Below are 16,590 nucleotides of genomic sequence, written 5' to 3' on the forward strand. Positions count from 1 at the left end.
ATGACTGCTGTCACCATCTGCAGTGATCATGGAGCCCAAGAAAGTAAAGTCTCTCACTGCCTCCATTTCTTCCCCTTCTATTTGCCAGGAGGTGATGGGACCAGTGGCCATGATCTTCGTTTTTTTGATGTTGAGCTTCAAACCGCTTTCCTCTTTCACCCTCATTAAAGGGTTCATTAATTCCTCCTCACTTTCTGCCGTCAAGGTTGTGTCATCTGCATATCGGAGGTTGTTGATATTTCTTCCGGCAATCTTAATTCCGGCTTGGGATTCTTGGTTCATGTGGGAACCAATGACACTGCAAGCAATAGCCTCCAGAAGATCAAAAGAGACTACGAGGCTCTCGGCAGGAAATTGAAGCAACTAAATGCACAAATTGTCATCTCATCTGTCCTCCCAGTTGAACGACGTGGCCCAGGGAGAGAGGGAAAAATAGTGGAAGTGAACAGCTGGCTTTGCAAATGGTGTAAACAGGAACGGTTTGGATTCTTAGATCACGGACTGCAGTTTCTTGAAGACGGACTTCTGGCAAGTGATGGGCTGCACCTCACAACGGTTGGGAGGAATGTTTTTGCCAAAAATCTCAGAAACCTCATTAGGAGGGCTTTAAACTGACTAATGTGGGGGAGGGAGACAGTGCTCCTGAAGGTAGGAGTCTATCAATTGATGAAGATGATCATCCAAATGTCATAGACCAAATGGAGCAAACAGCACACAGACCTAGTGGTGGGAGGAAAAAATCCTTAAATAAGAGACACGGGGGAATGATTAATGGACTTCAATGTCTGTACACTAATGCGCAAAGCATGGGAAATAAACAAGATGAGCTTGAGCTCTTGGTACAGCAAACTAAATATGACATAATAGGCATCACTGAAACCTGGTGGGATAAGTCCCACGATTGGAATGTAAAAATGGGGGGATACAATCTATTTCAGAGAAACAGACCAGACAAGAAAGGAGGAGGAGTGGCGTTATATGTCAGGGATGTGTATACCTGTGAAGAGATCCAAGATTTAGAACCTCAAAGCCAAAGTGAGAGCATTTGGGTCAAAATTAAGGGAGAGAAGAATAACAGAGACCTCATTGTGGGAGTTTACTATAGATCCCCAAGCCAAACGGAGGACATAGATGATGCCTTTCTGGAACAGATGGCCAAGCATGCAAAAGGAAGGGAGATAGTAGTAATGGGGGACTTCAATTACCCGGATATTTGTTGGATGTCAAACTCAGCCAAGAGCATAAGGTCAAACAGATTCCTCACTGGCCTTGCAGACAACTTCATTGTCCAGAAAGTGGGAGAAGCAACAAGAGGAACAGCCATTTTAGATCTGGTCCTAACCAATGTTGATGACCTGGTTAGTGGGGTAGAAGTGGAAGGATCATTAGGCGCGAGTGATCATGCTCTTCTGAAGTTTACTATACAGCGGAAAGGAGCAGCCAAGCATACTAGGACTCAATTTGTTGACTTTAAGAAAGCCGACTTCATAAAACTTAGGGAAGTGCTGGGTGAAATCCCATGGACAGTAATACTAAAAGGAAAGGGAGTTCATGATGGCTGGGAGTTTGTTAAGAGGGAGATAGTAAAAGCACAACTTCAGGCAAGACCAGTGAGACGGAAACATGGAAGGTGCCTAAAGAAGCCAGGGTGACTATCTAAAGAACTTTTAACTGAGTTAAGATTAAAAAAGGATGTGTACAAAAAATGGAAAAGGGGGGAAACCACCAAAGAGGAATTCAAACAAATAGCCAGCACATGTAGACACAAAGTCAGAAAAGCTAAAGCACAGAATGAACTCAGGCTTGCTAGAGAGGTTAAAAGCAACAAAAAAGGCTTTTATGGGTATGTCCGTAGCAAAAGGAAGAAGAAAGAAACAGTGGGGTCACTCAGAGGAGAAGATGGTGAAATGCAAACAGGGGACACAGAAAGGGCTGAACTCCTCAATGCCTTCTTTGCCTCAGTCTTCTCCGATAAAGAAAACAATGCCCGACCTGAAGAATTTGGAGCAAATGATTCAGCAAAGGAAACACAGCCCAGAATAACTAAGGAGATAGTACAAGAATACTTGGCTAGTTTAGATGTATTCAAGTCTCCAGGGCCAGATGAACTGCATCCAAGAGTATTAAAAGAACTGGCAGATGTGATCTCAGAACCACTGGCAGTCATCTTTGAGAATTCCTGGAGAACAGGCGAAGTCCCGGCAAACTGGAGGAGGGCAAATGTTGTCCCTATTTTCAAAAGGGGGAAAAGAGAGGACCCAAATAATTACCGCCCAGTCAGTCTGACATCAATACCAGGGAAGATTCTGGAGCAGATCATTAAGCAAACAGTCTGTGAGCACCTAGAAAGGAATGCTGTGATCACCAATAGTCAGCATGGATTTCTGAAAAATAAGTCATGTCAGACTAACCTGATCTCATTTTTTGATAGAATTACAAGCCTGGTAGATGAAGGGAACGCAGTGGATGTAGCCTACCTTGATTTCAGCAAGGCATTTGACAAGGTGCCCCATGATATTCTTGTAAAGAAGCTGGTAAAATGTGGTCTTGACTATGCTACCACTCAGTGGATTAGTAACTGGCTGACTGACCGAACCCAAAGGGTGCTCATCAATGGTTCCTCTTCATCCTGGAGAAGAGTGACTAGTGGGGTGCCACGGGGTTCTGTCTTGGGCCCGGTCTTATTCAACATCTTTATCAATGACTTGTATGATGGACTCAAGGGCATCCTGATCAAATTTGCAGATGACACCAAACTGGGAGGAGTGGCTAACACCCCAGAGGACAGGATCACACTTCAAAACGACCTTGACAAATTAGAGAACTGGGCAAAAACAAACAAGATGAATTTTAACAGGGAGAAATGTAAAGTATTGCACTGGGGGGGGGGATGAGAGGCACAAATACAAGATGGGGGACACCTGGCTTGAGAGCAGTACATGTGAAAAGGATCTAGGAGTCTTGGTTGACCACAAACTTGACATGAGCCAACAGTGTGACGCGGCAGCTAAAAAAGCCAATGCAATTCTGGGCTGCATCTATAGGAGTATAGCATCTAGATCAAGGGAAGTAATAGTGCCACTGTATTCTGCTCTGGTCAGACCTCACCTGGAGTACTGTGTCCAGTTCTGGGCACCACAGTTCAAGAAGGACACTGACAAACTGGAACGTGTCCAGAGGAGGGCAACCAAAATGGTCAAAGGCCTGGAAACGATGCCTTATGAGGAACGGCTAAGGGAGCTGGGCATGTTTAGCCTGGAGAAGAGGAGGTTAAGGGGTGATATGATAGCCATGTTCAAATATATAAAAGGATGTCACATAGAGGAGGGAGAAAGGTTGTTTTCTGCTGCTCCAGAGAAGCGGACACGGAGCAATGGATCCAAACTACAAGAAAGAAGATTCCACCTAAACATTAGGAAGAACTTCCTGACAGTAAGAGCTGTTTGACAGTGGAATTTGCTGCCAAGGAGTGTGGTGGAGTCTCCTCCTTTGGAGGTCTTTAAGCAGAGAATCATAGAATCATAGAGTTGGAAGAGACCACAAGGGCCATCGAGTCCAACCCCCTGCCAAGCAGGAAACTTGACAACCATATGTCAGGAGTGCTCTGATGGTGTTTCCTGCTTGGCAGGGGGTTGGACTCGATGGCCCTTGTGGTCTCTTCCAACTCTGTGATTCTATGATTCATCCAGCCCAGCCTTTTGCATGATAAATTCTGCATATAAGTTAAATAAGCAGGGAGACAATATACAGCCTTCTTGTACTCCTTTCCCAATTTTGAACCAATCAGTTGTTCCATATCCAGTTCTAACTGTAGCTTCTTGTCCCACATAGAGATTTCTCAGGAGACAGATGAGGTGATCAGGCACTCCCATTTCTTTAAGAACTTGCCATAGTTTGCTGTGGTTGACACAGTCAATGGCTTTTGCATATTCCATGAAGCAGAAGTAGATGCCTTTCTGGAACTCTCTAGCTTTCTCCATAATGCAGCGCATGTTTGCAATTTGGTCTCTGGTTCCTCTGCCCCTTCAAAATCCATCTTGAACTTCTGGGAGTTCTCAGTCAACATACTGCTTAAGTCTGCCTTGTAGAATTTTAAGCAAAACCTTGCTAGCGTGTGAAATGAGTGCAATTGTGAGGTACCGTACTTTTCGCCCTATAGGACGCACTTTTTCCCCTCCAAAAATGAAGGGGAAATGTGTGTGCGTCCTATGGGGCGAATGGAGGCTTTCGCTGAAACCTGGAGAGTGAGAGGGGTCGGTGCGCACCGACCCCTCTCGCTCTCCAGGCTTCAGGAAGCTATCCCCCCAGCCCGGCAAGCTCTGGGAGCGATGGTGAAGCTGCGCGCAACTTCGCCATCGCTCCATCCCGCTCGCTGTCATGGCTTCTTTGCTCTTTGAGGCTCGGGGGGGAATAATTTTTTTTTCTTTATTCCCACCCCCCAAAAAATAAGTGCATCCTATGGGCCGGTGCGTCCTATAGGGCGAAAAATTCGGTAGTTGTAGCATTCTTTGGCACTGCCCTTCTTTGGGATTGGGAAGTAGACTGATCTTCTCCCATCCTCTGGCCACTGCTGAGTTTTCCAAACTTGCTGGCATATTGAGTGTAGCAACTTAACAGCATCATCTTTTAAAATTTTAAATAGTTCAGCTGGAATACCATCACTTCCACTGGCCTTGTTATTAGCAGTGCTTTCTAAGGCCCATTTGACTTCACTCTCCAAGATGTCTGGCTCAATGTTAGCAACCACACTACCTGGGGTGTACGAGACATCCATATCTTTCTGGTATAATTTCTCTGTGTATTCTTGCCACCTCTTCTTGATGTCTTCTGCTTCTGTTAGGTCCTTACCACTTTTGTCCTTTATTATGGTAATCTTTGTACGAAATGTTCCTTTCATATCTTCAATTTCCTTGAACAGATCTCTGTTTTTCCCCACTCTATTGTTTTCCTCTATTTCTTTGCATTGCTCGTTTAAGAAGGCCTTCTTGTCTCTCCTTGCTATTTTTTGGAAATCTGCATTCAGTTTCCTGTATCTTTCACTATCTCCCTCGCATTTTGCTTGCCTTCACTCCCCCGCTATCTGTTGGACAGCCACTTTGCTTTCTTGCATTTCCTTTTCATTGGGATAGTTTTTGTTGCTGCCTCCTGTATAATGTTACGAGCTTCCATCCATAGTTCTTCAGGCACTCTGTCCACCAAATCTAAATCCTTAAACCTGTTCCTCACATTCACTGTGTATTCATAAGGGATTTGATTTAGATTGTATCTTACCGGCCCAGTGGTTTTTCCTGCTTTCTTCAGATTAAGCTGGGATTTTGCTATAAGAAGCTGATGATCTGAGTCAGCTCCAGGTCATGTTTTTGCTGACTGTATAGAGCTTCTCCATCTTTGGCTGCAGAGAATATAATCAATCTGATTTCGATGCTGCCCATCTGGTGATGTCCATGTGTAGAGTCGTCTCTTGTGTTGTTGGAAAAGAGTGTTTGTGATGACCAGCTTGTTCTCTTGGCAGAACTCTATTAGCCTTTGCCCTGCTTCATTTTGAACTCCAAGGCCAAACTTGACAGTTGTTCCTTTTATCTCTTGATTCCCTACTTTAGCATTCCAATAATGAGAAGAACATCCTTCTTTGGTGTCATTTCTATAAGGTGTTGTAAGTCTTCATAGAATGGGTCAATTTCAGTTTCTTCAGCACCAGTAGTTGGTGCATAAACTTGGATTACTGTGATGTTAAGAGGTGTGCCTTGGATTCGTATCGAGATCATTCTATCATTTTTGAGATTGCATCCCAGTACAGCTTTCACCACTCTGTTGTTGACTATGAGGGCCACTCCATTTCTTTTACGGGATTCTTGCCCACAGTAGTAGATATGATGGTCATCCGAACTGAATTTGCCCATTCTCGTCCATTTTAGCTATGCTTACTGAGCTGCAATGGAAAAGAGGAGGAATTTGAGAAGGAAGCACTGAAAAGCTTTTCAGCAAATCCAAGAAAACTTGAGTTTAGATTTTTTTAAAATAAAATGAAAAAGGCGTGTTCTTTGAATTTTTTTTGCAAAATATACTCGTTAACCACATGATGTTAATTTCTATTTTATTTCCTAGTTTTCGAATGACTGAAGATTTTGACAGATTTTTCTGAAAGTCAAAAGAAAGTAATTTAAAACAACTGTTATGGAGACATTTCATTCTGAATCTGCTAGAGCCAGAGGATGATGACAGGTGGGTGTCCTGCCCCCAGACAACATAAATCCTGCCTGTGCCCATGCCAGGAGATCCAGTGGCATATGAACTCACATGAACAAGCAGAAACCTATATACACCTCACCCCCTACCGTAGTAACTTCCATCTTTTTCTTTGCTTTTTGTATTTTAAATATAGGGGTTTGGTTTGCATAACACAGTGAGCAGATCAGTGAGCCAGGCTTTCTGGGACAGTGTAAACATGCCAGCTCCTGGAGAGGATCTCACATCTGTCCTTCTCCCAACGGAGATTCTCTTCTCCTTAACCACCAGCTGCAGCCAAGAACAAGCCTTGGCTCCAACTCAGGAGAGAGCTATCCATGAGCCAGGGTGTTAACAGCATATGCTCAGCCAAACCTTTAATTAATTATTACACTGAGCTAAAAGGACCAAGGGACGCGGGTGGAGCTGTGGGTAAAACCTCAGCGCCTATGACTTGCCGATCACATGGTCGGCGGTTCGAATCCCTGCCGCGGGGTGAGCTCCCGTCATTCGGTCCCAGCTCCTGCCCACCTAGCAGTTCGAAAGCACCCTTAAGTGCAAGTAGATAAATAGGTACCGCTTTATAGCGGGAAGGTAAACAGCGTTCCGTGTGCTGCTCTGGTGCTGGTTCACCAGAGCAGCTTCGTCACGCTGGCCATGTGACCCGGAAGTGTCTGCGGACAGCGCTGGCTCCCGGCCTCTAGAGTGAGATGAGCGCACAACCCTAGAGTCTGTCAAGACTGGCCCGTACGGGCAGGGGTATCTTTACCTTTATCTTAAAAGGACCAAGGAGAAGCAAAGCAACTGTGATCTCCTTGGGAGCCCACGTGTTCATGCTAAACCATGGCTTGGCTTCATGCCACTTGTGAATGCAGCTATCGTAAGCTGGTGACAACTGTGATCAGTAGGTGGATGAGGTGAAAGACATGCCCTTTCTAGCAGGATCTCCAGTTACTTAGTTTCTGTGGCAACACATCACATGTACTTGGCCATCTAGTTAGTTATGCAAAGGTTAGTTAAAACAAGGAATCTACCAGGCGAAATTTGCCCACCATGCTTTACCTCTTCAGCAGTCTCTTTTTCTAGACTTGGGGGGGACCCCTAAAACCCATTTAGTCCAACCCCAATGTCGTTATAATACATGTAAAGGAAAGCTGCAAACCTAAATAGCAAGTAATGCTGGAATATGATGCACACTTACTTTGAATTCAGTGGGATTTGTTTCTAAGTAAAGATGCACAGAATCTGCTGGCTAGCACAACTTTACAACCATTGCTAGTTGGTCTATAAAACAAGGACTATAAAGTTGAGTGGCCATCTCCCTGGGTCTCCTTGTGCCCCTTCCAGAAATACAATCTGTCTGGTGGGAACTTTATTTACTGAAGTAAGTAAGTGGTGTAGCAGTGGTAGAATAGTGGTGGGGACACCAGGAACCTCACAAAAACAACAAATATAATTGGCAACAACCGTTGCAATTTAAGTAATAAAGCTTTCTTATCTCTCTGTTATTATTATTCTGTAAACCACTCTGAGTGGCTGGGGAAACCCAGCCAGATGGGCGGGGTATAAATAATAAAATTGTTGTTGTTGTTGCTCCAACTGGATTACAAGTGTGTGGGGAAATGTTCAAATGCTAAAACTGACAAGTAATAATAATAATAATAATAATAATAATAATAATAATAATAATAATAATAATAATAATAATAATAATTTGTTATTTATACCCCGCCCATCTGGCTGGGCTTCCCCAGCCACTCTGGGCGGCTTCCAACAAAACACTAAAATACAATAACCTATTAAACATTAAAAGCTTCCCTAAACAGGGCTGCCTTCAGATGTCTTCTAAAAGTTTGGTAGTTATTTTTCTCTTTGACATCTGATGGGAGGGCGTTCCAAAGGGTGGGGTGCCACTACCAAGAAGGCCCTCTGCCTGGTATCCTGTAACTTTGCTTCTCGCAGGGAGGGAACCGCCAGAAGGCCCTTGGCGCTGGACCTCAGTGTCCGGGCAGAACGATGGAGGTGGAGACGCTCCTTCAGGAATACTGGACTGAGGCCATTTAGGGCTTTAAAGGTCAGCACCAACACTTTGAATTGTGCTCGGAAACGTACTGGGAGCCAGTGTAGGTCTTTCAAGACCGGTGTTATGTGGTCTCAGCAGCCACTCCCAGTCACCAGTCTAGCTGCCACAATCTGGATTAGTTGTAGTTTCCGGGTCACCTTCAAAGGTAGCCCGATATAGAGCGCATTGCAGTAGTCTAAGAGGGAGATAACCAGAGCATGCGTCACTCTGGCGAGACAGTCTGCGGGCAGGAAGGGTCTCAGCCTGCGTACCAGATGGAGCTGGTAAACAGCTGCCCTAGACACAGAATTGACCTGCACCTCCATGGGCAGCTGTGAGTCCAGAATGACTCCCAGGCTGCACACCTGGTCCTTCAGGGGCACAGTTACCCCATTCAGAACCAGGGAGTCCTCCACACCCGCCCGTCTCCTGTCCCCCCAAAACAGTGCTTCTGTCTTGTCAGGATTCAACCTCAATTTGTTAGCCGCCATCCATCCTCGAATTGCCTCCAGACACTCACACAGGACCTTCACCGCCTTCACTGGTTCCTATTTGAAAGAGAGGTAGAGCTGGGTATCATCCGCATATTGATGGACACCCAGCCCAAACCTCCTGATGATCCCTTCCAGTGGCTTTATACAGATGTTAAAAAGCATGGGGGAGAGGAGGGAACCCTGAGGCACCCCACAAGTGAGAGCCCAGGGATCATAAGAGTAAGGTAAAAAGGTAAAGGACCCCTGGACGGTTAAGTCCAGTCAAAGGCGACTATGGAGTTGCGGTGCTCCTCTCGCTTTCAGGCTGAGGGAGCCGGCATTTGTCCACAGACAGCTTTCTGAGTCATGTGGCCAGCAGAACTAAACCACTACTGGCGCATGGAGGACCTTGATGAGTGCCAGAGCGCACGGAAACACCATTTACCTTCCCACTGCAGCGGTACCTACTTGCACTGGCATGCTTTCAAACTGCTAGGTTGACAGGAGGCAAGTGGGTAATTATTTTGTTGGGAGATGGAGTCCTTTTATTATGCATTGGTGTGATAAAATGCAGGATAACAGTGAGCCATTGAACCATTTCTTTAAAATCCTCTTTTAACCCTCCTCTCTCCCTCTCTTCTTTGTCAAATAAGTTGATTACTATGTATATTTTTGTATTTACAATTGGAGCTTTTGCAAATGTACTAAAACATAAACTTTAAAATATTAAGTATCAAATCATTGATGCAGCAATAAATTCCTACTTATTCATGAAAATGTGAAGGCAATAAGTATTAATAAAAACAGGGTTTTTTGTTTGTTTCTTCTGTCTTTTTTAAAAAGTTAGTTGTTCTATCTTAAAATTTTAAGTGTTGGTTTTGGTTGCTTGGTTGCTTGAAGTCAGGGAGGGTGTGTTTGTGTGTGTGCAGGAGGTCTGGGCTATTTTTGTCTTAACGGAAGAAAACACCTTTTGCAAATGATTCAGTTGTATAACAGAACAAGATTCATTAAGGCAACAAACCTCTACACACTTTCCTGAGAGTAAACTCTATTTAACTCAATGAGACAGACATGCTTGAGAGGGCTACTGTCAGCTTTTGTTATATTTCAGCAACAAATATATTTTAGTATATCCTTTGCTTTATTTTTATTCTTCTAAGTTTTTTTTAGCTGTTAAAAAGTAATAAAAAGGAAAGAGGGACAAAAGACTCCCATTTTTCTTTAGTCACATTGTATTCCCCATTTTTATCCTTCCAATAACCTTGGGGAGTTAGGTTACGTATGTGACATTCTGACAGTCTTTTGTAATTTTGACTGCATGGCTGCTTTTATCCTTTTGTTTCTATGCTACCAGGAAAGAAAAGTTCCTCCGCCCTGCAGGGTGAACTGGGTATTCAAATATTTACATTTTTTTTAAAAAAAATATGAATATTTTATAAATAATTATCTCTCTATGTATCTCCTGTCTTGATCTGGATTTTGCTACTTAACCCATATGTAATTGCACCTATTTTAAAATGCCTATTTTAAAAAGTGAAGAAATTATTTTTTAAAAAATTACCTCATCACCTGTCTCTCTCTACATACATATAACTTAATGGACTTTGTCAGTCACGGCCATTCATTTAGGTTCGATTCTGATGGTAGCAGCAACACTGGGAAGCAAGCAAAGCAAGCAAGCAAGCAAGCAAGAAAGAAAGAAAGAAATCCCCCGGCACCTTCTTTGGGCGCCCTCACTGACTGCACCTAAGTTAGCCACTTTCATGCAAATGGGTCTCCTCTGAGTAGAGCCAACAAGAAGGGCTGTGACCCGCCCGGAGAGCGCGCCCTCTGCCCATGCTCAGGGGCCGGAGAGGAGAGAGGCTCGTGAGCCTCCTCTTTCCCCTCAGGCCGGCCTCCTTCCCTCGTCTCCTCCCTCCGCCAGGCGGGGCCAAGGCCGCGAGAAGGAGGAGGCGCCCCGGCCGGCACTCTTCCCGGCAGCGCCCGCCCCCGCCGCCACTCGAGCCTCGGGGATGTGAGGGAGCCGCTGCTCGCCGAGATGGCCGCGCTGCTGCTGCTGCTGCTGCTGCTGGCCGGGGCCGTGGGCGGAGGTGAGGCGGCGGGGAAGGGGCCGGGGAAGCGGGCCGGGGGGAGCGGGCCGGGGGGGGCCCGGTCCCCCGGGGCGCCTCCTCCTCCTGCTGCTGCCGGGCTGGGAGCCCCGCTGCAGCCCCTGGAGAGCAAGGCCTGCTCGGACGAGGGTCCCTGGAGGGCAGGGTGGCGGGGGGTCGATCCCTTAAGGTCGGAGGGAGAGAAACTCCTTCCTAGAGGAAAGGGAGCTCTGTTTCCTCAAAGTATTAGCTCCTCACAAGTAATCCCGCTCCAAGTTGGAGAAGGAAGTGGCCTCTCGTTAAAATTAGGCACCCCAAATTGGTGCGCGGGTTTGTTTGGGTCGGAATTTATCTTATGGTGATTAGATACGAATATGGTGTTGATAACCGCCTGCTTCCTCGGAAGGAGACAAGAGTTAAATTTCCTCAGAAGCCCGACGATGCTGGGCATCATGCCTTCCGACCCGGCCCCTCTCTTGCTCCTTGCTGATCACCTTCCTAATACGTAGTTCGGCACACGGAAGCCCGTTGTGCTGAAGAAAATCCCAGTTCCCTTTCCCCCATCCTTCCGTTTATTTACTTTGTATTTATAAAAGTATTGATGTGCTCCCACGTCGTAAAATATAGGGGGCGGGGTTGCGCGTGTGTACAACATTCAAATATGAAACACCATTGAAAACAATACAGACAATCATTCAAGTGACTGGCTAATTTAAAAAAGAAAAAGTTACAAAGGCATGTTAACATACAAAGGTCTTCAAGTCAACAGCAAGGCTGTTTGATCTGCGGCCAGGTTGCTGTCCAAATTGCAGCTGGCTGATCACTACTACACTTGGGGTGATCCCAAATTACTGTCATTTTCATAATTTCTTTTAGGTGCTTGGGAACAAAACTTGGCAAAGTTGCGTAACTTGACCTTAAACCAAATAAGGAACATTTTGGAAATGTTTAGGGAGGCTTAGGTAGACTTGGGTCCAGAAGGAGTAGCTGGATGACTTCTTAACTTCCTGCTCTATTAGTGTCCTCTATAAGAGGACAGTGGGTTTGATTTGTTTTTCTCCACCTTCCTAATTAAGTCGGTTTTCTGCTGTTGTTCTGTTAGCACTGGAACAGTTTAAACAGTCTCTAGCCAGACCTCTTCCATTGCATGCAGGCTAGCTGGTTTCCTCGACTGCTCCGTGCCCAGCCCAATATGAGCATAACTCAGTCTGTGTGGTGCTGAAGCTTTGTGCCTCTTCTCCTAATAATGGTAATCTAGCATTCTGAACAGGCTCACTTCACCTCAGCAGCAGCTGCCCACCTACTTTGCCCATCAGAGCCATCTTGTCTACCTGCCTGCCTGGCGGCATGATGGAGGAGCTGCCAATCTTACTGATCAACCCTAGTGTCCCTTGCCTACATGCCTATGTGTGAGTGAAAAAGGATTGTCCTTTGCCATCTGTGAGGTGGCCTCTTTTCTATGTTTCCTGAGTATGTTACATGTTGAGTATGTTACATGTGTGCCCGTATATTTTCTATTTGTTAAAAGGCAGGGACAGAAAGGAGTTGGCTGGCAATCTGTTGCCCAGGGAAACTCAGGGTTGGCTTCGGTTGTTGACCTACAGATATAATCCCTCCTGATGTACTTTCAGCAAACAAAATATATACTAGTGCAGCAAGCAAAGAAAAATACTATTGTGGGCTGCAGCAAGAGGAAATCTAGTAATTATATGTATAGTGAGATGCTTGTGACACCATGTACTTCATATTTGCAAGACAACAAGCTATTTGGAGGGCTACATTTGGTCACTGTGACTAGCCAACTGGAAGCCCTTGTAGGATGACCTTAGGTAAGACTACCAAAGGACCTGTTAATGCAGAACCCTTGCTTTCCATGGAATGCCTGCAATGTTCTGAGGCAGCAGGATGAGAGAATTTTCTTTTACGTTAAGGGGACCCTTGGAATACCTTGCCCAAGAGATCTCCCCTATCCTGGAGCTGCTAGTTTAGGGTTGTTGTAGAAGAAACTTTTCTTCAGGCACATGCAATAAAAAAATAAAAAAGAGAGACTGAGGAAGGGAAGTTTAAATGATTGGCATAGCTATACCTCCAATTTAAATGCAATCTACAAAGAAAGAAGGAAAATATACATATGCGTAAAGAAAACAAAAACCGAATAATTTATTTAGATAGCTCTGTTGGCGTGTATATGAACCCTTCCTGCATTATTAGCTAACAAATACAAAACTAACATTATCTAAAATTAACTTTCAGATACCTGGTATGTGATATTTCCATGTCAGTATGCAATAGGCTGAAGCCAGCTTAGCTACCTAAGAGAGCTAGTCTGAGATTTTGAGCAACACAGCATAAGTTGTGTTACACTGCATTTCCACATAGTTTGCTATTTGGTGAAGAAATAAGAATCTTGGACACTCTCAGTTTTTCCCCTGAGGCTGAGGGGGGAAGCTTAAAAGTATGTGGGTAGCAGCTAGTGAATCACCAAAAGCTTGCTACAGGAACTAGAGAAGTGGAAGCATAATTTCCAAACAAGACTTTTGATGGCATACAAAGGCAGCAAAAACTTATATGGGCATAATCCAGCTGGAAGCATCAATGGGTTGAATCTTCTATTAATTAAAGATTAAAATGAAGTTTTAAAAATACTGTAGGTGCTTTGTCAAATGCCAGGGTGGTCAGTACCATTGATCTTGAATTGTGCATTTAAGGTTATTTTTCTAAACTAGTTGGCTAGTTGCATACATCTGGAAGGAGAAGCTGATATTTCTTTGTGATGCGTTCAAAGAGCTTGGTGCAACTTGAAAGTAGTGAAGGACATTGGTGGAGGAGCTTGGCAGCATTCATTGATTCCAGGAATCTGGTACAGGGGCAGGTATATTATCACTACTTAGTCATCCTGTGCTATCTTGTTCTTAACTTTTGCGATATAACACACCAGCTCTCAGTCTTTTGACCCACTTTTCTCCATGCCTGAGACTCCCCTATCAGATGTGTCCTTGCTGTACTGACAAGTTTCTGGCTGTTGTTTTCCTTTTTCAGACTATAGCTATAGGGCATTGGCAGAGCACATGCTTTGCATATAGAGGACCCAAGGTCCAGTAGTAGTAGTAGTAGTAGTAGTAGTAGTAGTAATTTATTTATACCCCGCCCATCTGGGCAGCTCTCAACAGAATTAAAAGCACAATAAAACATCAGACATTAAAAACCTCCCTAAACAGTTCCCAGCATCTACAGGTAGGGCTGGGAGAGAGTCCTATCTAAAGCCTGGGGGAGCTGTTGGCAGTTACAGGGTGTGCAGTATTGAGCTGTGGGGATAATGATGACTCTCAGATAATGCCCTATGTGCATGACATACATGCACAATAAGCTGAGCACAGTGCATGGGATGGAATTCCAAGGGATGGCAAGCCTTTGACAACTGCCTATATTGTGGTGCTCCTTAAACTGTCACCCAAAGGCATTCCTTAGACCTCAAGGGCTGAAACTCTGTGGCAGTGGGTGTGCACCTGGCTGCATTTCCAGTTGCTGCTTGGATTTGTCCTGAAAGTCAACAACTTAAAAGAATGGAAAGTGATGGTTCCCCCATTTCCCTTCCTTTTTTTCATAGGAGTCGTGTTGGATCTGCCTCGCCCAACTAACATCACATATACTATCAATGAAAATAACTGCCAGCTGAATGTGACATGGGCTCCTGTAAAAATAGAAGATGACTGCAATCTGCGGTATGTAACTGCTATAACCACCAGTGGAGAATGGGGCCAAAAGGTAAGCTTTCAGGGTCTTCTGATTCCAAGTCAGAAATTGTCCTGCTGAATTATTACACATACAAGAATTGTGATGAAAAGTAGGGCTTTGGGGATTGAGAAGCAAATCAGTAATTTCAGACAAGACTTGTGGAATCTAGAAATCTGATCTGTTTGAATTGATGGTGGCGTGACACTAAAGCTCTGCCAAGGGGTGGTATATAAGGAGAAGAGGGTCAATCAGCCTCTTATGCTGCATTAAATATGGTCTTTATAGGTCAGCATGGGTGGTGTTTCCTCTTGTAACCATGGAAAGTTAAACTGGCATGATGTCCTGAGTGGTGTTCTCACATGCATTTGTGTGTGTGTGTGTGTGCGCGCGCGCGCGCGCACACACACACACACACACACACACACAAATATGCTTAAACACACAAGTGGCATGATCTTTTTCAACACTTGGCAATCTTGAAGCAGGGAAAACACCAATACGAGCAGGGGGTAACACAGGAGAGTCTTAAAGGGACACAAAAATAAAGATTTAACGGTCCAACACATTTTAAATATATTATTTCCCCAGGGCACCTAGATGCATCACACTGAGTCCTATACCATTCTCATTTACCAAATACTGCACAGTACTGTGCCTCTGAGAAGGGATATCTTAGAAAGCAATGGGCCACTAACAACACATTCTTATACATGTCTACTCAGAAGTAAGACCTACTGAGTGGAATTTATTTCCAGGGACTAGATTGCTGCTGAATGTTTTTGCACCTTTTGATACTCCAGCTCTCCTTTCTTTCTCCCTCTCTCACCAAACTTGGCAACTAGCAGTTGAGTGTGTCAGCTAGGGGTGGGGAAGGTTTTTTTGGCCTGCTGAGCAAGATCTTTATCCCTCCCACCCCCATGGGTGGGTGGTTGCCACCTGTGAAAGTTGGCCTTTGAGAGGAGATAATTCAAAGGGCTGGCTCTTCTCAAACACCTGACAATCATCTGGCTGTTGGACATTAGAGAAGAGGTGTTCTAATAGGGTTGTCCTACATCTGGGAAATCTGGACATGCCCTCTTTTGAGGGACCAACATGCCCATCCGAGCGGAGCTTTACATTTTAAAGGAAATGTCTGGGGTTTTTGGCTCAGGCTCCTTGGGCTTCTTGGCCTCAGGCTTGCTCAAGCTGCTCTGCACACCATGGCCGTTGCCAGCCCAATCCAGGGAAAGAGGTGCACAGGCTCTGTGGCCCTCCCACATGCCTCTTTCCCTGGCTTGGGCTGGCAGCAGTTCAGGCTGTCCTCTTTTTTGTTCTTCAAGATATGGCAATCCTAGTTCAAAGTGCTTTGCAAGCCCAGTGTTCAGTGCTTCCAGTACACCACAGGGGTTGCAAAACACGTAATGATCAGCTGGTTCTTGGGCACCTGGGGATCACCACACAAAGGACCTTGAGGAGACTATGTTATCAGTGCCTGCAAAGCCCTTTTCAGCCAAGCCTTAACTGCCACACATCCTGACATCATAGATAGCAGGTGGGTGTGGCTTGCTCAAAATGGCTTTGCAAATCAAATAGGGAAGACTGGTGGGCCAGATTGGCCTACAAGCCAGAGGTTCCCCATATCTGGTGTCACTGACTTCTTTGCAACATGCTGTCTTGCAAGTAATGCCAACGTTCTGCCTGTGGGGTTGGAGAGCTCTGGTGGGTCATTTGCACATGCAAGTCAAGTGTGATCAAGTAGTATGCCCAGCTTTTCCATGGCTTGAACTCAAGATAACTTCCAAAACACGGCCTAAAACAAATGGTAAAATTAGACAGTCCAATAACAAAGATAGCAAAATCATCTAAATCAGGAGTATCCTGCATGGTGCCCTCCAATTGTTGTGGACTGCAAGTGGCATCATTCCTGACCATTGACCATACTGATAGGAGTTGCATTTGTGTGACTCCTGCAGTGTACCATTGCCATCACAGTTATGGAAAGGCTTCTGTATAACTTCACAGACATTTA

The 16,590-nt window shown here is 44.9% G+C and overlaps 1 protein-coding gene across 1 annotated transcript in view; it reads left to right on the plus strand.

The window, feature by feature from the left end:
* Nucleotides 1-7,068: 7,068 nt before the first annotated feature.
* IL13RA1 (interleukin 13 receptor subunit alpha 1) overlaps nt 7,069-16,590 on the plus strand; it is a gene marked incomplete at its 5' end in the record, with an annotated part of 37,136 nt that continues 27,614 nt past the window's right edge. The window contains 3 exons of the mRNA XM_081179171.1: nt 7,069-7,129; nt 10,632-10,850; nt 14,455-14,612. Coding sequence (XP_081035297.1) covers nt 7,069-7,129; nt 10,632-10,850; nt 14,455-14,612 — 438 coding nt within the window. The remainder of the gene's footprint in view (nt 7,130-10,631; nt 10,851-14,454; nt 14,613-16,590) is intronic.

Source organism: Podarcis bocagei (genome assembly GCF_964188305.1).
Source record: "Podarcis bocagei genome assembly, chromosome: Z".
Taxonomy (NCBI): domain Eukaryota; kingdom Metazoa; phylum Chordata; class Lepidosauria; order Squamata; family Lacertidae; genus Podarcis; species Podarcis bocagei.